General features: G+C 39.1%; 1 protein-coding gene across 2 annotated transcripts; it reads left to right on the forward strand.

Moving 5' to 3' along the window:
* The first annotated feature begins 1,433 nt into the window (after positions 1-1,433).
* shoc2 (SHOC2 leucine rich repeat scaffold protein) lies at positions 1,434-25,930 on the forward strand. 2 transcript variants are annotated; one of them, XM_049471123.1, is made up of 9 exons: positions 1,434-1,523; positions 11,768-12,837; positions 13,921-14,058; positions 15,140-15,270; positions 17,516-17,704; positions 18,882-19,004; positions 19,765-19,902; positions 21,131-21,248; positions 21,756-25,930. In XM_049471123.1, exons 2-9 carry the CDS (start codon positions 12,141-12,143, stop codon positions 21,962-21,964), a joined length of 1,743 nt encoding a protein of 580 aa, XP_049327080.1. In that variant the 5' UTR covers positions 1,434-1,523; positions 11,768-12,140; the 3' UTR covers positions 21,965-25,930. The 2 variants fall into 2 exon arrangements, with proteins under 2 accessions (XP_049327080.1, XP_022521169.2); XM_022665448.2 differs by lacking the exon at positions 1,434-1,523 and adding an exon at positions 2,826-3,085.
* Positions 25,931-27,722: the final 1,792 nt, after the last annotated feature.

Consider the following 27,722-nt stretch of genomic DNA (forward strand, 5'->3'; position numbering starts at 1 on the left):
ACATTATAGCTTATCATATCACATCATTACACATTACATCATATCTTATCACATCACATCATAACACATCATTGCACATTACATCATAGCTTATCACATCACATCATAACACATTACATCATATCTTATCACATCACATCATAACACATCATAGCACATTACATCATAGCTTATCACATCACATCATAACACATTACTTCATATCTTAACACATCACATCATAACACATCATAGCTTATCACATCACATCATAACACATCAAATCACAGCCCATCATAGCACATTACATCATAGCTCATCACATCACATCATAGCACATCACAGCCCAGTTCTATAAATTTGATTATAATTCTAGGTAAATATTATATACACAAGATGAAATTTAATATCCTCATACAAATGTTTTCTTTATACACATCTAAATAATTATTTAAACAGTTCAGTAAATTTGTACAAGCTAAAATAAGGCATAATGTTATAATAATGAACTTAAACCAGCTATTGATTCCAATGATTTACTTACTTTTTTAACTACCACTTTGAGTGTTGAATAAGGGTGTGTAAAATATATTAAAAAAAAACTATACATTACTCTTGGCTTGGATGAAAAGCATTTCACATTTTATATCAGAATTACGCAGAAAACAATGAAAAGGGTTCACATACATTTTAAGTGTATACTGTGCAATGAGTGCATAATATCTCATGTGTGCATTGTAAGTGTGTAATAGTGTGTGTACAGTAAGTGTTTAGTAATGTGTGTGTATAGTAAGTGTTTTTAGTAATGTGTGTATAGTAATGTATAGTAATGTGTGTATAGTAAGCAAGTGTATAGTAATGTGTTTATAGTAATGTGAGTATAGTAAGTGTACAGTCATATGTGTATAGTAATGTGTGTAGTAATAAGTGTGTAACAGTAAAGTGTGTAGTTATGTGTATAGTAATGTGTGTATAGTAATGTGAGTATAGTAAGTGTACAGTCATATGTGTATAGTAATGTGTGTAGTAATAAGTGTGTAACAGTAATGTGTGTAGTTATTTGTGTAGTAATGTGTGTATAGTAAGGGTCTATAGTAATGTGTGTAGTAGTGTGTATAATAATGTGTGTATAGTAATGTGTGTATAGAAAGTAAGTGTGGTAGTGTGTATAGTAAGTGTGTATAGTAATGTGTGTATAGTAAGTGTGTGTATGGTATGTGTGTATAATAAGTGTGTAGTAGTGTGTATAGTAATGTGTGTAGTAATATGTGTATAGTAAGTGTGTAGTAGTGTGTGTGTATAGTATGTGTGTGTGTATTACGGTTTTAGGGGTCCGTATTCACGACGTCTCGCGATGTGTCGGGCAGCAGCGCGTGCGTGTGTTTCGGTGCGTGTGACGCAGGCAGGGCGGCAGGGGCGGGTCGCGCGCCGCAGCGGCAGCAGCAGCAGCACGAGCGGCGGCGGAGCGGAGAGAAGGAGGAGGAGGAGGCGGTGGAGGAGGAGGAAGCAGCAGCGGGGATGGCGGAGCAGCAACACCTCGGAAGGTAACGCCGCCGATCGCGGGGCTTTACGGGGGTTTGACGGCTGTCGGTCGGTCGGGGACTTGCTGACATACAGTAGCGGGGGAGAAGCGGGTAACCGAACCACCCGCCGCTCGCTGGGGCTCTCCGTGACCGCGGATCGGAGGGCTCTTTTGTTCAGCCCCGGAATGGCCGCTCGTATGTGTGTGTGTGTGTGTGTGTGTGTATGTTGGTATTTATCACATTGTTGGCACAACACTCATCTGTTTACACATCATCAGACCCTATTGCGGTATGGGGACCAGCAGAAATCAGCGTAATGATTCAGGGAAATGCGTTAAAATAAACACATACAGGAGCTACTCTGATTATATGAATATATATCTATGTGGTTTTAAGCTTAGGCCCATACATACCACATGTCTACTAGTCAGATTGTCAGAGAGAGTGTGTGTGTGTGTGTGTGTGTGTGTGTGTGTGTGTGTGTGTGTGTGTGTGTGTGTGTGTGTGTGTGTGTGTGTGTATAGAAAGAGAGAGAAAGAAAGTGTTTTTACCGAGCTCGGCTCGATCACTCAAAGTACTCATCTAAAGCAAGCAAACGAGAGAAAACGGGCAGGAAATACGAGGTTTAGCTGCAGCTTATTATATAGTTCTCTGGAACTGTTGCTCCCTGCCAGCGGGAATAGCTGAATACCGTGGCCGGTGTTGTGTCGAGTTGTGCTACCCATCGAAATGTGCTTATCAACACCAGTGCGCATGCGCTGACCCAAATTTATTTTATGCGTGTTTTATGGTAGTTCTACTAAATTTTACTTGGGTGCATTCAACAACACGAGCCCTCCTTTATCCTTATGTCATTTTTTATCTAAGTGTTACAAATGTGTAAATGACAGTTAATAAAAATAATAATAATTGTTTATTATTATTATTATTATTATTACTAACGTTATATAATTAATAACAATGATCATATTAAGTAGGTTTATTGTCAATACTGCATATCGTTGTATACAGGATATACAGAGAATTGAAATTGCTGTTACAGCAAGTAACGTTACTGTAATAATAAGATTCTAAATATAAAAGAATTAGAGACACAAAAAGTACAATACAACAAGGATAGATATAGACATACGTAAGAGATACAATACAATAGTACAACAATGATGAGGGGGAGTTAAAGATGGAATGGCAGTAATAATAAGTGAGCAATTAAAAATACAAAAAAAGGTTATCACTCATATTAACCATTAACTGTATCCTGGTATATATATTCAGGCTTTCCAAATATCCTACCGACAGTATTTTAAAATATGGTGCTTTTTTCGACATTTTTTACGTTTAAACACACACTAGAGTAGCAGAGTTTGACAGGGTAGCACGACTCGACAGAACACCGACGCTGGCGCCGCCTCTCCCGGCCTGGGCTGCGCTCTGCCCCCGCCGCGGCTGGAGCGCTGGTTGGTGGGTGACAGCTGCTGCGGGAGAGAGAGCGAGGCCCTGCGGGAGAGACCCGGAGCCTCTCAGGCTTGTGAGTGCGAGCTTCCCCCGCTGTGACACGAACTATACAGCGGTATAACAGCAAGGTACGCGCATTATTAATAGTTAATGTTCTAAATAATAAACACAAGTATAAGAATTTTAATTTCTACTGATTTAAAGCTCGTTTTTCGACCGTTTTTCCTTCACCGAGTTCACATTAGCATCCAAGCTAACGCTAAAGAAATACCTAACGCTAGTTAGCTTAGCTTAGCTAGGTGGGCTAGGCTAAAAAGGGTGGCTAACGTTAGTGTACTGGCCGAGTTATATAGTTAACTAGCTAACTCGCTAGCTTACCAGCTGTACTATCTAGATAAATCTCTAATTTATTTTAAAGTAAATCGTGTGCGCAGGGTTAAGGCAACGTTAAACTAGAATTCAGTGGAAAATAGCTCGGAAAATAGCTAAGCTAATGATAGCTTAGGCTAAATAATAAGGGCTTCTTCTTTTAGTCGGTCAGCTAGCTTAGCTGAGCTAACTATCTAATTTAGCCAGCTAACGTTAGCTAGCTGCTGTATTGACTATTGACTATCAAAACAAGACATTTGGGTGACTTTCTCCCAATCTTCCCTCCTTAAAACAAAGCTAATGATTTTTTAATACACGTTCAAACCGTCTGTCAACATGAATTGTATCTTTTAGGCCATAAATGAGGTCGTCTTTTGGCTGAGGTTATTTTTTGAGAGCAAGGGAAGTAGCTTAGCTTAGCTAGTTAATAAAGTGACAGTCAGATCTGAAGCTGTAACCTGGGTTAGTTAGCTATAGCTCAATATATGATGTTTTTATTCCAGACCTCTGAAGGCCTCAGTGTGGACTTCTTTCTGACTCAACAGAACATTTCTGCTGCATTTCCAGATAAATCCGTGTGTTCAGGTGTTTTGTATTTGTGTCTTTTCTCTCAGTAATGTTCTCTCCCTCCCTTTTTGTGTGAGATCACCGTTCCATCCTGTTACACCACCCAGAACACCTGCAGCAGCAGTGCTTCCCAACCCTGGTCCCAAACGACCTTCTGCCATGCACATTTTTAGTTCTTACCTGCTTTAATACACCACCAGGAAGGCAATTTAGACAGTACTTGTTTAATACTAGGGCTGCAACTAACGACTAATGAATTTTAGTAGTCGACTAATCTGACAATTATTTTTTATAGTAGTCGATTAGTCGCAATTATTTTGTCATGCCCTTTATTTGTACTTCTTACTGGAGAGGTTCATGATCCAATGCATGTTTTACTGCACATTCACTGTTAAACGTTTAGGGTCCTAGACCAAATGTGCAGTACACTTTGATAGTTTGACGTAGATATATTAACCTAAAAATTATTACAAAGTATATTATAGAAAACATGGACATCCATAGGCTGTATTTTATTTTCAATGGAGATGTAAATATTAACAGAATTAGTTAGTTAGTGTAGTAGAGCCCTTTTAATACCTACATTTATGACTAGATGGATCAGGTTTATTGGGAGTAGGGCTGCAACTGATGATTATTTTTTTGTAGTCTTCTTTCAAATAATCTGTTAAATATTGTTAATCTCTGCTTCATATATGTCCAGCTCTTGTTTCAGTAAATTTTTATAACCACACCCCCTTACCTCCCAGTCAGCACACTTAAATATCACTCTGTTGTCCAGTTTCTGCTGTAATATAGCAAGTTCCCGTAGCAAATTAAAACGCTGAGCCGTGAAACACAAACTTGAAGCTTGAAAATAAATTAAATATAATACAAATAGAAAAGCAAATAGTCTTTTTAATTGTGAATCTTGCGAGCAAACATATAGCTCAAAATAGCAGAAGTCTAAATGGCTATCTATGATAGATAATAGACTTGTTTGATTATGTCGCCTGATTTCTGCAGCACTGATTGTAGGGAGTGTAGAGTAGTAAGTCCCCTAGGTCCAGGGTTGGAATACATTGTGCTATAGCAAAAAAAAAAAAAAAAAGCAATTTCTCCTCAAGCTAAGTTCATTAACAGAGAATTTGTGCTTTGTGCTTTTGCTGCACTAATAACATCTTCTCATCTGGAAAGGCTTGGACATTTGCTGTGAGGATTTAGCCCACAAAAGCTGTAGTGAAGTTAAGCACTGGTGTTAAATGGTAGTGGACAAGATCACAAACACTGCTCCAGTGCACTATTCCCAGAACGGATTTGTCTATAGTGGTTTGGTGTGTTACACTGTGTTCTAGACAGTCATTGTTGTTTTCAGTGCTGGTAACTAAAAACAAATGTCTACGGCAAAGTTATCCTGACTGACAATGTTTTTAAACCAAATTTATCACTATTTGATTATCAACATTACATACAAGTCTCAAAAGATGCATGTCTATTATAGTCACTGTTAGGAGCTATGGTAAAAAAAATCCTCTTTAATTGTACCCTTTATAATGGGGGACTCCAGTACTGTTGAGCGACTGAAATAGTGCATTAGTGCATTAGTGGTCTTTAGATATCTAAGGGTGGTATCAGTATTATGTGATATTGCATACATTTATTGCTGTGTATGTGGACAGGACTAAGAACAGTACAACTACACAGTTTTACTGTAATTACTTATATATTTTAAGTGCAACCAAAAAATTATCTCCATGGATTCTGAACTTGTCACTTCATGTCTTATATACTGAAAGAAAGTGGAATATTATTATTATTTTTATAATAAGGGTTTTGAATACATTCCACAGAATAGAGTGTCACTTTAGTAGGGTAATTATATAAGGGTATTGTCAATGTTGGCAGTTTCAGTAGTAATCTTTTGGATGTTTCAGATGTTTATGGACTATTTTAAAATGATATATTGTGAATGATAAAGAATAGCCCAGCCCCACCCCAGTACTGCCAGATAGTCAAATGGCACCAGTGTTGGGACAAGTGCGTAGTTGCGTTGGTTGTGCAAGAGTGGACTTTGGTGTGTTTTAGTGGTGTTCAGATCTACAGCGTATGCAAAAATCCTGTACAGAGTTTTTTTTGGCAGAAAGCCTTAAAATCAAAATTTTTTCCCAGTGGATAGTCCTAAGTTGCTGTGCGTTGACCATGCTATTTCTAAACCAGGTTTTTAATTTTAAAAAGAGTGTGTATGTGGTCATACAGGTGCAGCATGTTTGTCAGGTAAAGGTCCTGTCATCAGGTGTTTCTCCAAAGACCAGAGAGGGTTCTCTCTCACTAAGCTTGGATATTTAGGACTGTTTAGAGCATTTAAAGTCTCTTTTTTTATTGGAGACTAAACAATTTACAGAATTCAGTCACTTATACTGTGCCGGGAAGTTTTTAGGCTGCTTTCACACCTGACCAGAGTTTGGTCCTTGACCTTCGTCCTTTTCAGTTTTGGTCTGAACCAAAGTATCAGGTGTGAAAGGAGGCGTGAACTACGGTCTGAAAAAAATAAATAGATTTGTTTTATTCTATAAACTACAGACATTTCTCCCAAATTCCAAATAAAAATATTCTCATTTAGAGCATTTATTTGCAGAAAATGAGAAATGGCTGAAATAACAATACAAAAGATGCAGAGCTTTCAGACCTGAAATAATGCAAAGATATTCATTTTTTTTTTCAAGTTTTAAGAGTTCAGAAATCAATATTTGGAGGAATAACTCTGGTTTTTAATCACAGTTTTCATGCATCTTGGCATCATGTTCTCCTCCACCAGTCTTACACACTGCTTTTGTATAACTTTATGCTGCTTTACTCCTGGTGCACAAATTCAAGCAGTTCAGTTTGGTTTGATGGCTTGTAATCATCCATCTTCCTCTTGATTATATTTAGGTTTATTTAGGTTTATTTAGGTTTTCAATTTTGGTAAAATCAAAGAAACTCATAATTTTTAGGTGGTATTTTTAGCTGTATTTTAATGACAGTATGCCTTTCTCATCTATCAGTTTGCTGATATCTATACATAGCCGACTGATCTTTTAATATACAGAATATATCTTACATTTATCTACAGCTGAAAGTTAATAAATGTGGCTTTATAAAATCTGGAATGTTTAGCCTTGTCTCAGAAGTGTCTTTTTGTTATTACCTTATGCAATGTAAAAATATCATGATGCTTATTGTGTATATTGCCTTTCTGCTGAAAAATATTGATATATTTAGTTTTGATCCATATCGAACAGCCCTATGGAGTAGTGTACCTGGTGGTGTGTGTGTATGCTTGTGCATGTGTGCGTTTTGGCTAGGTGTGAGATTTGCATCGTCAGGTTCTTTTGGTGCTACATGTGCAGCTCAGCCACGTATTGTTGTGGTTTAGCAGCAGCATTCTCTCTCTCTTTTTCTCTCTCTCTCTCTCTCTCTCTCTCTCTCTCTCTCTCTCACTCTCTCACTCTCGCTCTCTCTCTCCCCAGATAAGGTCAGGATCAGCATGCGTTGTTCTGTGGTCAGGCTGAGTTTCAGGATTGATTTGAGAAAGATCTGTCACGCAGTGTGCCGGCGGCTTGAAGAATCTCGAGCAGAGGAATGCAAGAGATTGTTGCGTTTTCTTCTCTCTCTCTCTCTCTCTCTCTCTCTCTCTCTCTCTCTCTCTCTCTCTCTCTCTCTCTCTCTCTCTCTCTCTCTCTATCTTTCTTTCTCTCCCTCCCTTCGCTCGTCAGAGATGTAGGATAAGCAGCGAGTTATGCAGTTTGACCCCTGCCTCTCTGCACTGGTCTCCAGGCTTCGCCCACCACACACAAACACACTCTCGCTCGCTCACTCTCGCTTTCTCTCTCTCAGATAACACCTCTCAGTCTCTCACTATTCCTCTTGGTTATTTTAGATCGTAATCTGAGTGTCTTTGTTTAAAGGTGCAGTTTAGTCTGTTTTCTTGGTCTGTTCAGAGCGAGTCCTTCCTAGTCGTAATGTCTTCTTTTTCTTTTCTTATTTTCTTTTAAACTTTTATCCCATTTTCTTCCCCTGATTTACGATGCCAATGACCCAACCCACTCATTAGGACTCCCCCTGTCACTAGTAATTCCCCAACACCAGGAGAGTAGTGAGAACTAGCACACGCCTCATCCGACACATGTGAAGTCGGACTCCACTTCTTTTTGAACCCTTTTGCAGAGTAGCATCACAGCGCTAATGCAGCGACTCGGTTCTGATACATCTGCTCACAGACGCAGCCTTGTGCTGATCCACATCACCCTAGGAGTGATGAGGGGAAAGAAAAAGCGCCATCTACTGTACCCACCCAGAAAGAGCAAGGACTACTGTGCTCTCTCAGGGCTCTGGCGTCATCTGGACTCCTGATCATAGTGGCAGCGCTTTAGCCAGCTGGACCATGACCTATTGTCTTCTAAACGTCTAGATTGGGACAATAATCTGGGAATATGTACATCATCTAAATGACTTTTGTAGGACCAGCATTTAAAATCGCAATAAAAGCACTTATTTTAACATTTCTGTCTTGGGTTATAGGGGTTATATTGAACCATCAACAATTATTTTCCTCAAATATAAAGAACATTTTAACCAGACAAAGAACCATTAAGACATCAGAGTGGTTGTCGGGGTTTTTAATGTTGTCTTCCTAATCAGATTTCCCATATAATCTGTAGAAGTGGAGTGTTGTGGGCAGGAGCTTTTACTCTAAGTACTCTTTACTGCTCTGTTGATTCTCGGCTGAATGATGTGGAAATTCACGTTCTTGTTCCGGGATGCTTGTCACAACCTGTAGTTTCAGCAGCCTTTAGGTTCTGGAAGGTGATTTACTCTGTGATGAACTTCTGACAGGAACACATGCTGGCCTAAAACTGGTGTAAATCAAACAGATATTGGCCCAATTTTACTTTAAAAACCCTTTTTAAATTAAGGTCAGTTAGATCTATTTAGGACTAAAGGTCTTGGAAAGTCTAATAAAGGTAATGAACCACAATGTTTAAATTTTGTATTGTTAGGGCTGTTAGAGTATTTATTTTGTGTTAACTATTTTAATCGGCCTGTGATTTAGCTAACATGCTAAATATGGCTAAGCTAATAGTCAACAAAAGCTACAGCTCCCCGCTTAGCATTATATCTCTTATTGTATTGCAACACATTGAACTGTGTTAAAATATACCTTAAATCTTTGTCCCTCTGACTGTATTGCAGTGTGTTAGACTGGAATTGTCCTTCATTGTCAAGAAGATCCTCAGACATGGATTATTTTGCAGTAGGGGTGTGCCATATCGCATGGTACGCAATAATATCGTGAACAATATTATATCCTGAAATATCATAGCATATCACCCACCCCTAATTATCACATGAGGGTTTTACCTTTTTTTTTTTTTTTTTTTTAAATATACTGTTTTTAGCAAAAAAAAAAAATCACACGGTTTTCATTATTTCCCATTATATATCTACTATCTGTCCAGTATAATTTATTTTACTTTAATCCTGGATATATGGAGATATTTTGAGTGCATTATTATTATTAGTAGTATCATGACTAATAATTCTGAATCATTGAATTCTGTTACAAATCTGATAAAATTCTTGTATTTTTTTATATCTCAGTTAGGGGTGTTCCAACGCAATAATAAAATGTAATTTTCATTTTGCTGAAGTAGTGTATTCTTTAATTTTTTTTTTAATTCAGTGTTTTGCATTATCGCCAAGAGTATGGCTATCCAAAAATACCATGAAATATTGTGATATTATTTTAGGGCCATATCGCCCACCTCTATTTGTATTGCGTTGCTTTAGATTGAATCGAAGGGTCCTGAATCTCTATGTGAGCTCTGCATTGACTTGACGCAGATGTATAAACTAGCCTTTAGTGTAAATGTAATTAATGTGATTATTTCAACATATACATACAGAGATGTTTTCTTTTTTTAGGGTTCCATCGCTCAGCTGGTGCATTATGTGAAGTGAGATGAGTCTTTTAGCCAGAAAGGTCTCGTGACCTGCAGGGAGTCCGAGCTTTGAAGGCCGCTCCCATAGATGATTCTCAGCAGCGTTAACCTTTCTGATGCTCTGATCTAGGCTCGGGCCGACCACGCACACCGTACACACTCGCACATAAACATACACACACACTCACTGACACACTGACAAATCAGTCTATATAAATTAGTCCACAGTATCAAACCTAAACCAAACATGGCTTGAATTCAGTTCTTTCTCTGTACTGTCAATACAGTCATTCTGTGTTTTGTTTAGACCTGCAGTTCTTTAAATGTTGTCTTGTTGTTCTTTTGGGATCTCCTGGATGAGTTGTTCATGCCCTTTTGGAGTAATTTTGTTCAGTCTGCCGGTCACTCCTGGGAAGGTTCACCAGTGTTCCATGTTTTTTTCTTAATAAGTAAATAATAGTGAATCACTGTGGTTCTCTGGAGTCCCAAAGCTTTAGAAATTACTTTATAATCTTTTCCAGACTGATAGATAATCAATAACTTTGTTTTCTGATCTGTTGTTGAGTTTCTTCAGATGGGGGTTTAATAATAATGTTCTGCTTTTTGAGATCTTTTATCTGCTTCATGTTGTCAGAGAGATTCTATTTAAGAGATTTCTTGATTCTACAGGTTTGGCAGTAATCAGGCCTGGGTGTGACTAATATGAAATAGAATTCAGCTTTAAAAAAAAAAAAGAGCAATTTGCTAAACCTTTTAACATCCACGCAAACCAAGCACAGTGTAACCTAATCTAATTTAGTCATTAATTTCTCAGTATAAATTAGTCTTTTTTTTGCTTATATTTGCCATATTTTGCAGATTAATTGCCAAATAGTTACCAAATATTCAATTAATGTCTAGTTGATATGGAGATTATATTATTGTAGACTGGTTAATCTAATTATAGATCAATTATAGACCCAATAAATTGTAGATCCTCAACTTAAAACAATCCTTAAAACAAAAAGTCTGTAGTTTAATAGTGATATATCGTGCAGCCCATGCTGTGCTCAGAGCGAGAAATAAAACCCACCCCCTCTGGATTTAAAACAGCTTTGTGACAGTGCGCTCTCGCGTGTATACCAAGCTCATAAATTAGCTGCTATACAAACACACAGCCACAGTGACACCCTGTTATACACACAGACACTCAGGCACCGCACCACCACGCGTCACGCGCTGTGTAACATCAACACACCGATGTCTGCACAACGTATGCATGCTGAACGTCGCTGCGCAGTTCTGTTATAACCAGCTGAATACTGACCTAGCTGGGTTTTTATCTGTTACTGAACTGAGGCCTTATAACCTTCTCCTAATCTCTTCATAACCTCTTAATAACCATTTTAAAGACTCTGAGGTCAAGGTTGGTAGATTACGGTTTGAGTTCACAGGTGATCATCAGCTAAGAGGGAATCAAGGGCTTTTATTTTTTTAAGTAGTGCTGGGCGATATGGCCCTAAAATATTATCACAATATTTCATGGTATTTTCACGAAACAATACTCTCAGCTGTAAAAATGACAACTAATTGTTTAGAATTAAAGACATCTGTTTCAGGCATTAGTTGCAATTTTTCTGTGTTTTTTATATTGTTTAAATTTGTGTTGAATTATAATGTATTGAGCAAAATAAAGAAATGTATTGTGCTGTAAAATAAGCCATATTGTCCAGCTCTAGGCCTAACTTTAACAACCTGCTAAATCTTAAGCAAATAACAGGTAAGCTGAATCTGATGTGGAATGATATATGAGGATTTCATGGTATGATCTTTGTGGACTGATGTTGAATACTCAAAGTTAAAGTTTAAAATAAGTAGAATTAATAAGATCCTGTTTACTCATAATATTGTTTGCTTGTTTTTTTGTTTCAACAGCCAAAACCCAAAAGATGCGCCCTTGGCCAACTGCTTTGCCTGACCCTGTTCTGATCCAGCCGTGGGAGCGTGTGCAGTTCAGCCAAGCATGAGGCTGCTGGCCTCCTCATTTGACTTTCTGTGGCGTCGTCCAGCTCTTTTCGTCCTCATGGAGTTTTTTTAATAGCAGCTAAAGCTATTCTCTGGCTGTTCTCTAAGAACCGTGCACAGATATGTATGAAGGCCTTAAGGTATAGCAGCCCGTCTGCCTACTTTTTGAGGTCTTCACGTCCGTAGTGAACGAGACAGAGAGAGAGAAAGAGGGAGCAAACGCCAGCGCGAGAGAAAGAGAGACTTAGGATCCCATGATCCGTCGGGCCGAAGCGCTTTCACCATGAGCAGTGCTTTAGGCAAAGACAAGGACTGCAAGGAGAAGGAGCCGAAAGCTCCGTCCGGCAAGGAGCGGGAGAAGGAGCCGAAGGCGCCCGGCAGCTTGGGAAAAGAGGGCAAGGACTCCAAAACCAAAGGGAAAGATGCCAAAGACGGTAAGAAGGACGCCGGCGGAGCGCCGCCCGCCGTGGCCTTCTCCGTGGACAACACGATAAAGCGGCCGAACCCGGCGCAAGGCATCCGCAAGAAGTCCAGCAACGCCGAGGTGATCAAGGAGCTCAGCAAGTGCCGGGAGGAGAACTCCACGCGTCTGGACCTGTCCAAGCGCTCCATCCACCTGCTACCCTCCTCCATCAAGGAGCTGACGCAGCTGACTGAGCTTTACCTGTACAGCAACAAGCTGCAGAGCCTGCCGCCGGAGGTGGGCTGCCTGTCGGGCCTGGTGACGCTGGCCCTGAGCGAGAATTCCCTCACCAGCCTGCCCGACTCACTGGACAACCTGAAGAAGCTGCGCATGCTGGACCTGCGGCACAACAAGCTGCGGGAGATCCCGGCCGTGGTGTACCGCGTCACCTCGCTCACCACGCTCTACCTGCGCTTCAACCGCATCACCGCGGTCGAGAAGGACATCCGCAACCTGGCCAAGCTCACCATGCTCAGCATCCGCGAGAACAAGATCAAGCAGCTGCCTGCCGAGATCGGTGAGTGACTGAGCGCGGGCTGGAGTCAATCTTTACTTTAGAGCTCCACTGCTATCAGGCTAAATCTGTATCGGGTGACTGAAGGGTTTCATGGTTCATAATTCAAGATTTTTTTATTGTCACATCACAGAGTACAGGTTCACATGTGAGTAAAAAACTTGGGTGCAGGTTTCACACCAATGTGCAAAGAATAATATTTACAAGAAGAGTAATAAAGTAAAATATAATATAAAATGAGACATACAGATAACTTTACAGTATACACAATATACACAGTATACTCAATAACAATACACATAATAAATTGCACAGATATTACACAGAACAAATATTGCACAGATGTAGATATGCAGATATCTAGAGTGTATGTGTGGAAGAAAGGAAATAGTCCAGTAGGTGACAGAATAACTATGAGTAAGTACAGGTAAGGAATGAGTTGAGTGGGAAGTGGGAAGTGCAGGGGGCAGGATGCTGTATAATATGGGAAAGTCTGATAGATGAAGTGTAAAGTAAAGTGTAGGGCGCAGAGTTTGTATGGGTGTCAGTGGGGTGGGTTGTTCTATTGGCTGTTCCACATCCTGGTCACAATTATTTTATTAGAGAGAGGATTTTACCACTTATATATACCACTCTTATTACTCTGTTCCAAAAGGAAAGGGTTACACTCCAAAACAAGGTAGAAAATAAGAGAAATAGCATTGGGTCTTAGTCACTACTGGGAGTCATTGTATTTCTATTGGTATGAGTTAAAGTAAAGCTGATCTGTGACGTGAGCTTGGAGTGGAGTGGGTTTTGGACGCCGGGCTACAATGTTAACCTTTTTTAATTGGTTGTATTTGGCACAATTCAACCAAACTAATAACTTATTAGTTATTAGCTGCAAGATTATCTTTTCCTGTCTGGTTTTACTCCTTATATTTTTTATTTAGATATTTTTTTAGAGAGGGCTACCTCAACATAATCACAGAGTAAAATTACAGTCACAAATCGAGATTTATTTATTTTAGTGGCGTATCTGATTCTCAGTGTATCATACAGGTGTAGGTGTAATTATACCTGTCTGTATTCACTTTCACTTTTCAGGTGAGCTGTGTAACCTGATCACTCTGGACGTGGCCCACAATCAGCTGGAACACCTTCCTAAAGAGATCGGCAACTGCACACAGATCACCAATTTGGACTTACAGCACAACGAGCTTCTGGACTTACCTGAGACTATAGGTACACGTCTCTCTGGTCACCTTTTACTTTAACCATCAGGTGTAGTTCACACATGGCCACTCGGACTGGCACTGTTTTGCACAGAGCAGTAATGGTGCGTTCAATGGCGTTTTTAACCAAGTGTTTGGTTTACTGTTTCCCGTTGGGTACGTTTAGTTTTGTTTCACACTGCGGTTTAGTGATCGTTTAAAGGTCTTTGCATCATCCTGTCATCATCTTCAGTGTGTTCTGTGTCCCTCTATGATTGACACTCCCTGGTTTGTAGGATGTTGTGTGTTTGGTGAAATGCAATTAAGGGCTGCAACTGACTATTATTTAAATAATCGTTTAATATGACTATTATTGTTTAGAGTAGTCAAATATTTATTAAATAAAAAAACGAACCTATACTTATTAATGAACAGAAATAAAAGTAATCTGATGTGGACCTGTTCTGCAAATGCTGCTATGTGATGTGCATACCTGCAAAGTGGAGTCTAATTACACAGTAACCTATAGATAACCTATAGATCATACATGAGAGAAGTTGTTGAGCTTATGGTTAAACTATATGATGAGTCATACATAATTCATATTCAGATTTGAAACTGATTGACATCCATTACATTGTTTTGTGAGTTTCAAACAAATAAAATATTTTCAATCATATGTTTTCAATGTGTTCAAATTTAAAATACAAAAATATATATTGTTAAATTCTCGGCTTGTCTCATTCTCTTAAAACATATATTGTGTTTTGTCTCATCTTGTAAAATGAGTCTCGTCACAACCCTTCAAATGTGTGTTGATTAAGGCCTGCAGCAACCTTAATGCCAATAGGTGGAAATAACTGTTTATTACATCTAAGTTCCTCTAGCCTTGTAGCTCAAGTAGTTAAATACTGCAAATTAGTTTATTTTTCCTCTAAAAATTAAGTAACTGCAACAAGAAACACAGTAACAGAGAACAGTGGCCTTTGAATGAGAACACTGTCTGCACCTTCTGCTCTAAGACAATGCTTCAGCCTCCGTCTGCAAAAACCTACCTTCCCAAGCCAGGGCTGTTTAGCACTTTCTGTTTTTTCATTTTTTAATTGTTGCAGGCAATCTGTCGAGCATAAACCGCCTGGGTCTGCGGTACAACCGGCTGTCAGCAATCCCCCGATCGTTAGCGAAGTGCCGGGAGCTGGAGGAGCTAAACCTAGAAAACAACAACATTTCTGTGCTACCTGAGGTAAGAACAAGCTGGCTTTGCTTCCGTCCTCTTTTTCACGTAAACCTGAAGATTTAATGAGTTTTTAGTATTAGGAAGGTGGCGTAAGAGTCCCCTCACTGTCAAACAGAGCCAGAAATCATGATACACCCAAACAACGTACACCGAACAACCATAACATAAAGGTTAAGATAAAGGTAGAATCCCTTTCTGCTGCCACAGCTAGGGCTGGGTATCATTTTAACATTTTTAATATGTGTACCGATGCGATACCGTATTTTTCGCATTATAAGGCGCAATATCAGTAAACGTCTGTTTTCTGTTTTATATATATATATATATATATATATATATATATATATATATATATATATATATATATATAATATATATATATATATATATATATATATATATATATATATATATATATATATATACACATACATACACATGAGGCGGACTGGATTATAAGGCACATGTTAAAAGACACTGTAAGAATCTTCTAATTCCGCTGGTCTCACTGCTGGGTGTTGGTGGGGGGTAGATAACTAATTTAAGTAAAGCTAAGCCAAGTAAACAAAAACTTCAATTCTTAAAAACATTTTCTTTTTAAGTCAAAGAAGTGCCTGAAGTTTGTCCACAAAGATTTCTCTCCTGAAAACTGTTCATTTGCGTGAGTAAAGTTCTTCTATTTATTTAGAGTAAGGCTGGAGCATTGGCATTAGCAGCTAGCCTACGGTTAGTGGCTTATGTAAATGCTGCTCCAGCAGTGCTAGCCAGGGTTAGCAGCAGACTACAGGCCCATAATACTTGCCTCTGAACTGAGAAAGAGCATGGTTCGCGGCTAATGCTAATGCTGCTCTAGTCTCTGTGCTACACAACTAAACTGAAACTCCTGTATAACTCTGTACTTCAGTGGAGTGACTTTACTGCTCCTTAATACCTGACTGATAGAATTTATACATAAGGAGCACCGGATTATAAGGAGCTCTGATAATTTTTGGAAAAAGTAAAGTATTTTAAGTGCAGGTTATAGTGCGAAAAATACGTTTGTGTGTATAGTCACTGATGCTAAGAAACTGTAAAAGTCTGAAATAGATTCCGGGCGCAGAGTCTAACTCGAGACAAAGACCACATCGCAGGCAGCAGCCCTCACGCTAAGCTCCTTACCCGGCAGTGACCAGCACCTTCAGCTTATCCTGTGGGTCAGTTGATTCTGATGTTTGTGCACTCGTTCTGAACAGCCAGTTAAATTTCATCATGTTCAAACCACATACACAAATATCAGCCAGAGAACAGAACAATATACAGGACCAGTTCTTCTTCAATTTTTTTTCTTTATTTAATGTATTTCCTGCATCCATATGTAATTCTGTAGTAAAGAGAATTACAATTAATGTGTTATTCCTCCACATTAATCCCCTGATCTAAACCTGATTAACTGAGATGGTAATTTTTGATCACAGAGACTTAATATTTAATAAAGTAGAAAATAGATTCTGGTTTATTATTAAAAGTTATTTAGCATGCGTTCCTTTTGAGCTTTAATGTAGTCTTCAATATAACTATGGTATTTATTTAATTATAAAAACCTTACTATCTTAACAGCAGTGTTCTAAAATCTAGTATAAAGCCTTCTGGCTTCTGGACAGTTATGGTCACTCTTAATTTTAGAAGAAAAAATAAATGTCCCGATACCCTTTTCTAAAGAATGTTAATGTTATTATTTTTTTATTATTATTTATGTTTTTAGGTGTGTGTGTTGATTAGACCTACAACGGCTAGTCTATATAATTGACATGTTGTGTTTAGACACAGATTACATATTTACTCAAATATAAATATTAGTACTGTCCACCTTTAAACAACATCTGGACATTTAAAGGCCTTTAAAATACATTTAATTTACTTGTCTTAAAGATTCATCTAAACTATTCTTATTGATACTTATATTTTAATTTGTCTTATTGTTTCTAGTTTTTGTTTTAATCCAATAATTTGCTATGTACAGCACTTTGTTGCGGCTGCTGTTGTTTTTAAAGTGCTCTATAAATAAAGTTGATTTGAGTTTAAAATCTCATGTTCAGCTGTTTCTAATGTTGTTAAGAGTTAAAGGACATGGCTGAAATAATCGTTAACTAATCGGCTGATCAAAAAATATTTATCAGATTATTCAACTACCAAAGTAATCATTAGCTGCAGCTCCAGTGTTGATGTTCTTGATGTTCTTTATGTTTATGATCATGGCTTCTTGTTCTTTCAGGGTCTGCTCTCGAGTCTGGTGAATCTGACCAGTCTGACTTTGGCCCGAAACTGTTTTCAGTCGTATCCGGTGGGCGGGCCTTCACAGTTCTCCACCATCTACTCTCTTAACATGGAGCACAACCGCATTAACAAGATCCCGTTCGGCATCTTCTCCCGTGCCAAAGTCCTCAGCAAGCTCAACATGAAGGTGAGGAGTGTTCGGTGGGGGATTCGGCTCTTTCACCTCTTTTTTTTCAGTTTTTTTGCTGCGTCACTCGCTGTAATAGTGCTGTCTGTACAGTACTGCGTGCTGAGCTTTAGGGGATGAGGGAATGCCCCTGCTGATGCTCTGCTTTCATTATCTACCTTCCAAATAGCCTTAAAACAGGGTTAATACGGTCATAAAAACCTGGAAAAGTCACAGAATTTAAAAATAGCAATTTCTAGGCCTGGAAAAGTTTTGGAAAAATAAAAATACCCAGAAAGTTTTGGAAAAGTCATGGAAATTTGGTCTGCAAATCTTTTTGTTTCAGTTTATCGATGTAGAAAATCTACTTTGAGCTACAAATACAAAGAACGGGCTGTTTGGCAGTGAGCATAGCCAGTTAGTTAACTCTCCTGCCGTCCTTCATTCACTGCCCTCCTGCGGTTCGTGAAGGTAGGCGGTCCATCACGAACACTGGAGATATCAGCCAATAGCGTTTGGTGAGGGAGACGACCCTGACTCCGCCCCCAAACTTTCAAATCCACCCCTTTCAAAACTGAGCGTAAGCACAAACTGCTGCAGCAGGTAATTCACACAGCATGTGAGGAAAAAAAGCACAGAGAGGAGAAAAATGAAGCTCGAGAGCAACATTTTCTTCAGCGCGCACACCATTCACTTTTTTTTGTTCGCTAGTTTCACATTTGTGCTCACGAGAAGTTCATTTACACATGCAAAATGTTAAAACACGCCGGTAAATTTTTTTCACCTGGTATTTTTGCGCCTCCTACTTATATTTTTGCGCCCTCGACTTTTGACATTGATGTGACGCCATAGCTGGAGGAAAAAATCCAGGTAGTGTTAACACGTAACACGTGAGGTAAATGTCCAGTTTGGTTCGCTGTACAGGTGTGTAAAGGTAGTTTATTTGTTTAAGTGATGCCAGGGTACCAGAGAGAGGGGAAATTGCGTGAGTACAGTATGGTCATGTTTATCTTTAGTTATCACGCTAGCTGTAGATGTAGATTCAATATCAGCTTTTTTTTTCTGTAAAGTCCTCCAGACTGGTCGTTGTTCTCATCATTAAAAATGCAGTATATGAGTAAATAGCCATGTTGTGACTGTGCTAATTTCTATATGCCATGTGGAATTGGTATGACTGAAATGTTTATTTTTCTTTCAGGATAACCAGCTGACGTCGCTGCCTCTGGACTTCGGCACATGGACCAGTATGGTGGAGCTGAACCTGGCCACCAACCAGCTGACCAAGATCCCTGAGGATATCTGCGGCCTTGCGTCCCTTGAGGTACGATACACTTCATGCTGCTCTTCAAATATAATATAAATAAGTGATCACTTAAAAATGATGAGTTTCTATAATTTTACCAAACTGAAAATCTCTGGAAAATAATCAAGAGGAAGATGGATGATCACAAGCCATCAAACCAAACTGAACTGCTTGAATTTTTGCACCAGGAGTAAAGCAGCATAAAGTTATCCAAAAGCAGTGTTTAAGACTGGTGGAGGAGAACATGATGCATACAATTAAAACTGTGATTAAAAACCAGAGTTATTCCACCAAATATTGATTTCTGACCTTTAAACAAGGTGATACTCTGAGATGTGAATATAGGAAAGATTGTAATAGCATAAAAGAACATACTGTTATAGGACAGTTTGATTGTTATCTAATCAGAACAATGGGATCTGACAGCACAGTACAACCACTTCCTACAACCTCTCTTTACATGTAAACTAACAATTAAAATCAGTTCTGTGTTTTTGAAAATCAATACAACATATAATGATTGTTTAATATATTGATATTGTCTTACACCACAATTTTAAAAAGCTTTGTAATTTCCAGATTTGTTTGTGCATTGTAGTAATCAGAAATATTTTATAATTATTTGCTTTATGATTTTTCTGCTATCTTAATATATTTGAGAATACATATACTCAGAGTGTATGTTCCCTACAGAAGTCCATTGAACACATCTGTTGGCTTTGCATGATTTAATACATTTTGTTCTGTATTTCTATCTGAGTTTATTCTGTATCTACAGGTTCTCATACTGTCCAATAATCTCCTGAAGAAGTTACCTCATGGAATTGGTAACCTGAGGAAACTCCGAGAGCTCGACCTGGAAGAGAACAAGCTGGAGTCTCTCCCCAACGAGATCGCCTACCTTAAAGACCTGCAGGTATTTATACTGTCCTGCTCATTCATACTGTCCTGCTCACCCTCACAGTCTCGCCTACCTTAAAGATCTGCAGGTATTTATACTGTCCTGCTCATTCATACTGTCCTGCTCATCCTCACAGTCCCACCTACCTTAAAGACCTGCAGGTATTTATACTGTCCTGCTCATTCATACTGTCCTGCTCACCCTCACAGTCTCGCCTACCTTAAAGACCTGCAGGTATTTATACTGTCCTGCTCATTCATACTGTCCTGTTCATCCTCACAGTCCCGCCTACCTTAAAGACCTGCAGGTATTCTTACTGTCCCGCTCATTCATACTGTCCTGCTCACCTTACTGTCCTGCTCACCTTACTGTCCTGCTCACCTTACTGTCCTGCTCACCTTACTGTCCTGCTCACCTTACTGTCCCGCTCAACTTACTGTCCTGCTCACCTTACTGCCCTGCTCACCCTCACAGTCCCGCCTACCTTAAAGACCTGCAGGTATTTATACTGTCCTGCTCACCTTACTGTCCTGCTTACCCTCACAGTCCCTCCTACCTTAAAGACCTGCAGGTATTCTTACTGTCCTGCTCACCTTACTGTCTTGCTCACCCTCACAGTCCCGCCTACCTTAAAGACCTGCAGGTATTTATACTGTCCTGCTCACCTAACAGTCCCACCTACCATAAAGACCTGCAGGTATTAATACTGTCCTGCTCCCCTTACAGTCCCGCCTACCTTAAAGACTCGCAGGTATTTATACTGTCCTGCTCACCTTTACTGTCCTGCTCACCTTTACAGTCCCGCCTACCCTAAAGACCTGCAGGTATTCTTACTGTCCTGCTTACCTTACTGTCCTGCTTACCATACTGTCCTGCTCACCTTACAGTCCCGCTCACCTTACCGTCCCGCCTACCTTAAAGACCTGCAGGTATTTTTACTGTCCTGCTCATTCATACTGTTCCGCTCACCTTACAGTCCTGTTCAACCTCACAGTCCCGCCTACCTTAAAGACCTGCAGGTATTCTTACTGTCCCGCTCATTCATACTGTCCTGCTCACCTTACTGTCCTGCTCATCCTCACAGTCCCGCCTACCTCAAAGACCTGCAGGTATTCATACTGTCCCACTCACCTTACAGTCCTGCCTACCTTAAAGACCTGCAGGTATTTTTACAGTCCAGCTCTGGCCTGAAGTTGATAGATTAGTGTGTTCTCTAAATCACTTCTCTGTTTCTTGTGTTCAGAAACTTGTTTTGACCAATAACCAGTTGACCACGTTGCCAAGAGGGATCGGTCACCTGACCAACCTGACTCACCTGGGGCTGGGAGAGAACCTCCTGCAGCACCTGCCTGAGGAGATCGGTGAGTATCTGCCCAGACATAATGCCATGTTAAAAAAATATTAATCACTTTGCACATAACTGTGTTCCGACCTTCACAACTAAAGAACTCAGTAACGTACAGACACCATACATCCGAGCTGTATTTCAGTGAACTACAGCCATAATTACATATATTATATCTTACCAGAGAACATTCTAATCTAACCGGCTCAAAAACAGTTTGCATCCAGCGGTTGTTTTTACCGAGCTGCATGTGCTCTCCGCATTCGGCACGTTTATGTGCATTACATGCAAAGTATTGAAAACGGGCACCAAATTGTTTTTTGACCTTTTTGGTCGGTGCATTTTTGGTATCAAATTTTAATACTCAGTCCTACATAAAACTGAGCTACAGGAAAAGCACTGTAATGAATGAAACTGGTAAAATAATTTTTACTAGCTGTAGTTTTCTGTTTCTGTGAGTTTGTCGTAAGCGTGCAGTAACTACAATACCTGCAGTAACTCAGATCCACCTCCTTCCTCTTAGGCACACTGGAGAACCTGGAGGAGCTTTACCTGAACGACAACCCCAACCTGCACAGCCTGCCGTTCGAGCTGGCACTGTGCAGCAAGCTCTCCATCATGAGCATCGAGAACTGCCCCCTCAGCCACCTCCCGCCACAGATCGTCGCCGGTGGCCCTTCCTTCATCATCCAGTTTCTGAAGATGCAGGGACCCTACCGCGCCATGGTGTAACCGCACAGCCCCGCCGGGGGGGCCACGCACTGTACACACCCCCCTCCACACACACACACACCGACAACAGCGAAACATATTCACATACTCCTCATTTATAGATAAACGTCAAAGAGACGACGTGGCAGATTTACTCCCAGCCGGATTACTGATCATGCCAATAGACCAATCATAGCCAGTTAGGACCCGTTCCAACCAATCACGTTTAAACAGGAGAAAAACACAGAACAGGAGAGGAAGAGGAACGATTACAGACTTCTGCTGCCGAACGAGGAGATGATGGTTTAAGAATACGGCTGCTGAAGCACTCTGTTTCCCTGTCTGTCTCTCCGCCTGTTTGTCTGTCTCTCCGTTTGTGTGAGCATCATTTTGCATTTTGCCAACTTCGTTCAGTCCTCTTCATTTTTTTTATTTTAAAGCGAGAAAAACATTTGTATGCAAAAACAAACAAGAATTAATTACTTCATTTCATATTTTTTTTGCTGCTGCTGCCATAATCTACTTTTTTATTTTTTAAAGAAATTGTTTATCCTCTTGATATTCCCTGATTTTTTTTATTGTTATTATTTTTATTTTCCTTTTTAAAAACCATCCCATGTCGTTTGGTTCTTTTTCTTTTTTGTTTTATTTTGATTTGTACAGAGGTTGTGTATCTGTTGGGTATCTGAGAACAAGTGTAGTTGTAAAACCATTCTCTCTCTTTTTTATATATAATTATACATATATAAATATATAAATATATATACATTGAAATTGTGCCTATCCAGCACGATTTGCTGGTTCCTTTCTGAACATAATTGTTCTTGAGGTGTTTCATACAAAAAACGATGATTTTACGAAAGTATAATTTATTGAATAATTCCTTTATATAACTAGTTTTTTTTTTTATATTATTTCAGAACGTTTTACTTTTTCCTTTTTTTCTTCTTTTTTTATATCCATTCCCATCCACTAATAGATTGAACAAACTGATGTCTTGTGTTGAAACTGGCTGTATCTGCGTAGTGTCGATGCGGTCTATTGCGGCTTCCTTGTCTAGTGATTTTTGTGGTAAAAAGCGATTTAAATAAAGCGTTTAAATTAGAGATTCACTTATTTCAGATCGATCACCACAGTAATCGTTGTGCAGGTTAGCCAAGAAGCAAAAGGATATGGCAGGATTTAGACTGTTGAGAGACGAGACGAGGGGGAGGGGGTTATGCTGCTTACGGTTCGAGTGCGGTTTTGGTCCACAGTTTTACTTTATTCCTTGCAGTAAATTTAGTGTGCTAGGCTGCGTCCAAAACTGCATTCGAGTACAAATCCTTATACAAATCATTTTATTACCTAGTGCTGGAACGATATTTAAAAGGTTTAAAATAGTCATGTATACCATTTATCTGTAAGTTTTGAGAAACGGCTCTTCAGTTCTTCGTAAAGGCTAGTGCCGAGTAGCATTAGCTCAGCGACTCGGTTCTAAAACATCAGCTTAAAGGCGTTTGTGGGCCTTGTGCTGATCCACATCACCCTAGGAGTGATAAAGGAAAAGAGAGAGCGCCATCTACTGTACTCACCCAGAGAGAGCAAGACTAACTGTGCTCTCTCAGGGCTCCAGCAGCTGATGGCAAGCTGCATGACCGGGATTCGAATCGGCAGTGATAGTGCTTTAGACTGCAGGACCACTCTGTGCCCCTTGCTAGTATGGTTTGGTTTTAGTGCACAGTTTACATACAGCTCTGTAAAAAATGAAGAGATCACTTCAGTTTCCGAATCAGTTTCTATGATTTAGCTATTTATAGGTTTATGTTTGAGTAAAATGAATATTGTTGTTTTATTCTATAAACTACAGACAACATTTCTTCCAAATTCCAAATACTAATATTCTCAATTAGAGCATTTATTTACAGAAATAAATGCAGAACTGTCAGACCTCAAATAATGCAAAGAAAACAAAAAGTGGATATTCATAAAGTTTTAAGAGTTCAGAAATCAATATTTGGTGCAATAACCCTGGTTTTTAATCACAGTTTATTCATGCATCATATTCTCCTCCTCCACCAGTCGTACACACTGCTTTTGGATAACTTTATGCTGCTTTACTCCTGGTGCAAAAATTCAAGCAGTTCAGTTTGGTTTGATAACTTGTGGTCATCCATCTTCCTCTTGATTATATTCCAGAGGTTTTCTCATTATTTTCAAGTGCTCTCTTATTTTTTCCAGAGCTGTATGTACTATGCAGTGTGTACTACTTTCAGTACGGTGGTTGTGAATGTGGTTTGGGACGCAGCCTCGGCCTGTTGCGTGGTGCGGTGCATGGTATAAGTGTGTGGTTTTGGACGCAGCAGTAAACTCTATAAGACCGTACCGTACTGTACAGATGAGAGTACTATTTAGACGTGTTGCTGAGTATGGCAGTATGTGGTTTGGGACGCAGCCGTAGTAACTTCAGTTTTATGGTGCTCTGTGTGAGGTTCTAGTTTGTGTGCTTGTGTTCCTGGTGGCCGGAGATGTGCACTCCAGCCGAGTGCTCTAGGCAGTACAGAAGTTCATACTGGAACGCAGCCCGATTTTTAACTTTACCAAACTTTTTATCCTTCAGTTTCTTTTCCATCCTTGCTAAAACTAGTGCACACTATTTACGACTCTCGATACGTTTTTATTATTTTCCTTCTTTTTTCTTTTTTTTTTAAATGCACTTTGTAAATGAATTGTGGCGTCCTGCTCGACTTTATTAAGGGGGTCGGCTCCGATGTTTCTGATTTTAAGGCATTTTTAATCTGATAGTGTGTGTAAGTATTTTATGCTTTATTTGATCACTCTATCAGGTTATGGTTTATCTTGTTGTCAAATGAATACGATGAGTTTTGCCTCAGCAGATTTAAATGGGGGAAAAAAAGCAGAAATTTCTTTTTATTCTATCAACCCTTTTATTAAATATTTTTGATTTTAAGCCGTACGTCTGAAAAGTCTGTTTGGTGTGTGTTTATGTAATTTTATTTTTTAAGAAAAATCCCATATCTTCGGTATTATTATAACTGCTTTGTTTTGCAAAGTATTGAATTTTGAATTTGCGACCCTCGATGTTTGACGAATGTCTTTTTGTTTTATCCTTTTTTTTATAAGAATGAAATTGTCTTCATACTGTGCATTTTACAAAAGAAGAAGAGTCCCACTCCTTTATCTATTCATCAGCCAACCCTTCTTTTTTTAAGCCTTTTAAAAGTGTCGTCACGACTGTACTGTTTTTCTTTACTCTCTTTACTTGCTTTCATTTTCCGGGAGGAGTCCGCGGCGGCGACAACAGCATCGGTCCACGACGGGAAAGGGCACAACCTGTCTCTGCGTTCATGGACATTTCATATATATGTATACACAAATATATACACACACACACACACACACACACACACACACACACACGAACACAAACATAAAAACGACGCTGTAAAACAACGCTCCCCAGCAGAGACAAAGAGCTACACGACCAACCCGGCGCAAAAAACTCGAGCCTGGCGTTAAAAAACAGCAGCAGCACAGACTGAAGAAGAAAAACTAAAAAACAAACAAAGACTTTAAAAAGTAAACAATTGTAAAAAGGGCTTTTTTCTGTTCCCGCTTGCCGATTCGCCAGAGGCATTCCTGGTTTTGTATAAAAGCTTAGAAAAGGAAAAAACAGACCTGTACATTCACGAGTTCCTCTTTTGTGTAACTGCAGTTAGCTGTTGGCGAAATGGAGTTCTGGTTCTGATTATTGTTCAGTGATGATAATAATAAATGCCTTCGAGTTGTTGGAGTGAAACGTGCATTAGGAACACAGCAGCACGGCCGTGTCCCGATCCGCATCCATGTTCCCTTTTCTTTCTTTTCTTCCTCCTTTTCCATGTTAATGTGCCATTCCTGAGGGGCTTTCTGAGGGAGGCGGGAGTGAGGGATGACGGAGGAGCGTTTATCAGAAAATCAATAAAGGAGAGAAGGAGCGGGTCGTCAGCTCACCTGCAGACTCTGTGATTATTCTTACTCTTCAGTGTGTGGAGTGGATTTACTCTTTTACTGATGGAGAAAAAGTGAAGATTTTATATCTGTAAAAAAATAACTTTTACTTTTCTGAAGAATCTCTAAATCAGATACTACTGACCTTAAACTGGAGCATCTCTCGGTACCACTTTAAAATAAGACTACCTTTATAAAGGGTTTATCTCACCCCTGTATCTCTTCTCTCTCTTTCTATCGCTCCCTCTTAACCTCTCCCCTCTATCTCTCTCCCCACTATCTCTACCTCTCTTTTCCCTCTCTATCTCTCCCTCCTTCCATTCCAATATTTATATCATTCTAATTCCTCTTTTTCATTCTTCCATTCTCTCAATTTTTGTTGACTCTTCTGTTCTTTCTCAAACTTTCTCCCTCCTCCATTCATTCACTCCTCTTAATCTTTAGTTCTCTCTTCCATTCTTTAACTTTTTCATTTTATTTTCCATTTTTTCTTGCGCATTAATCTTTACACATTCGTTGTTTCATACATTTGCCTTCCACCTCTCTCTTATTCTCTTTTATTCAGTTTTCTATTCTGTTCATTTTCTCTCACTTTTAGACACTTTTGTAAGAATTAAACTGTGAACTGAAGTGTAGTGAGGTTGTGGCTGGATCAGAACATCAGGCTGGTCTTGTGGTCACTGTTCACCACAGCTAGTGATCCAGCAGGTAATTGGTGCCAAACCCCCACTGATCTACCACTCATATCCCCCTATAGCTGGAGGGTTATTGTTGATGTTCAGCACAGGCGTCTGTTAGCTGTTGTGTAAGAGCTGTATGGTCGCTGCGCTTTCCTCCAGAGTCTGGGCTGGATACTCTGTGATGCTGCAGCAGCAGGTGAAAAGATGCGGAGTCTGACTTCACAGGATTGGAGGAGGCGTGTGCTGGTCTTCACCCTCCTAGTGATGGAGGAAGCTCCAGTGAGTGGGTGGGGTAATTGACCTTCTAAATTGGGGACAAAATAAGATAAAATTAGAAATAAGTAAAAAATAATAATTTGTGCATTTACATTTTTTTATTATTATTATTTAGCTGTTTACATGAAAATATATATATATATTAAGCTATTTCCACATGTTCAGAAACTGTCCACCCTTCCGTCTTAGAGTAACTCCGCCCCTTTATACAGGTAACCTTTAACATAAATGAAATCACAACATTCATAATATTATATTTTCAAGAAGCTGAAGACACTGCTGCATGTTCAGCAATTAATAATATTAATTGAACTAAATATTGATCATATTGGCTTTGTATTAGCGGAGAGAGGGCTGTCCACCCTGTCGTAGTTAAATATGAAGGTAATTAAAAGAATTGTAGGAACTAAAATACCAATATCAGTAAAATTGCCCTCCCTGTTGTACAGTTTTCCATAAAAGGATGAATGCATTAAGAACAGAAAAAAAGTTAAAATAAAAAATAATTAAGCTGCAAAAGATGTTTGTGTGTATTATAAAGTCTTATAAATATGCTAAACAAGTTTAAATGTGTAGGTAAATCTGCACATGTAGTAAACAAAATTAAATATTACAAATAATGTGTATTTATAATAAATATGTATGTCTGAAAATGGGGGCATTTATTGGCAGTTTTTCTTTACATTGTGTTAAATGACACGATGGATGGACTAAAAGAAATTCTCCAAAATGACCCAACAATTTTTTGTTACTTAAATTATTTGTATTATTATATTGTTAAATATGTGTGTCACACCTGTTTGTATATATGTGTAATGTTTGGTTATATATGG

This window comes from Astyanax mexicanus, chromosome 23, assembly GCF_023375975.1.
Source record: "Astyanax mexicanus isolate ESR-SI-001 chromosome 23, AstMex3_surface, whole genome shotgun sequence".
Taxonomy (NCBI): Eukaryota; Metazoa; Chordata; class Actinopteri; order Characiformes; family Acestrorhamphidae; genus Astyanax; species Astyanax mexicanus.

Excerpts from the sequence above, each read along its gene's own strand:
- shoc2 (XM_049471123.1), top strand. The coding sequence starts at position 12,141 with ATGAGCAGTGCTTTAGGCAAAGACAAGGACTGCAAGGAGAAGGAGCCG. Across the intron at positions 14,059-15,139 it reads GGACTTACCTGAGACTATAG|GCAATCTGTCGAGCATAAAC; the intron begins GTACACGTCTCT and ends TAATTGTTGCAG. Across the intron at positions 21,249-21,755 it reads GCACCTGCCTGAGGAGATCG|GCACACTGGAGAACCTGGAG; the intron begins GTGAGTATCTGC and ends CCTTCCTCTTAG.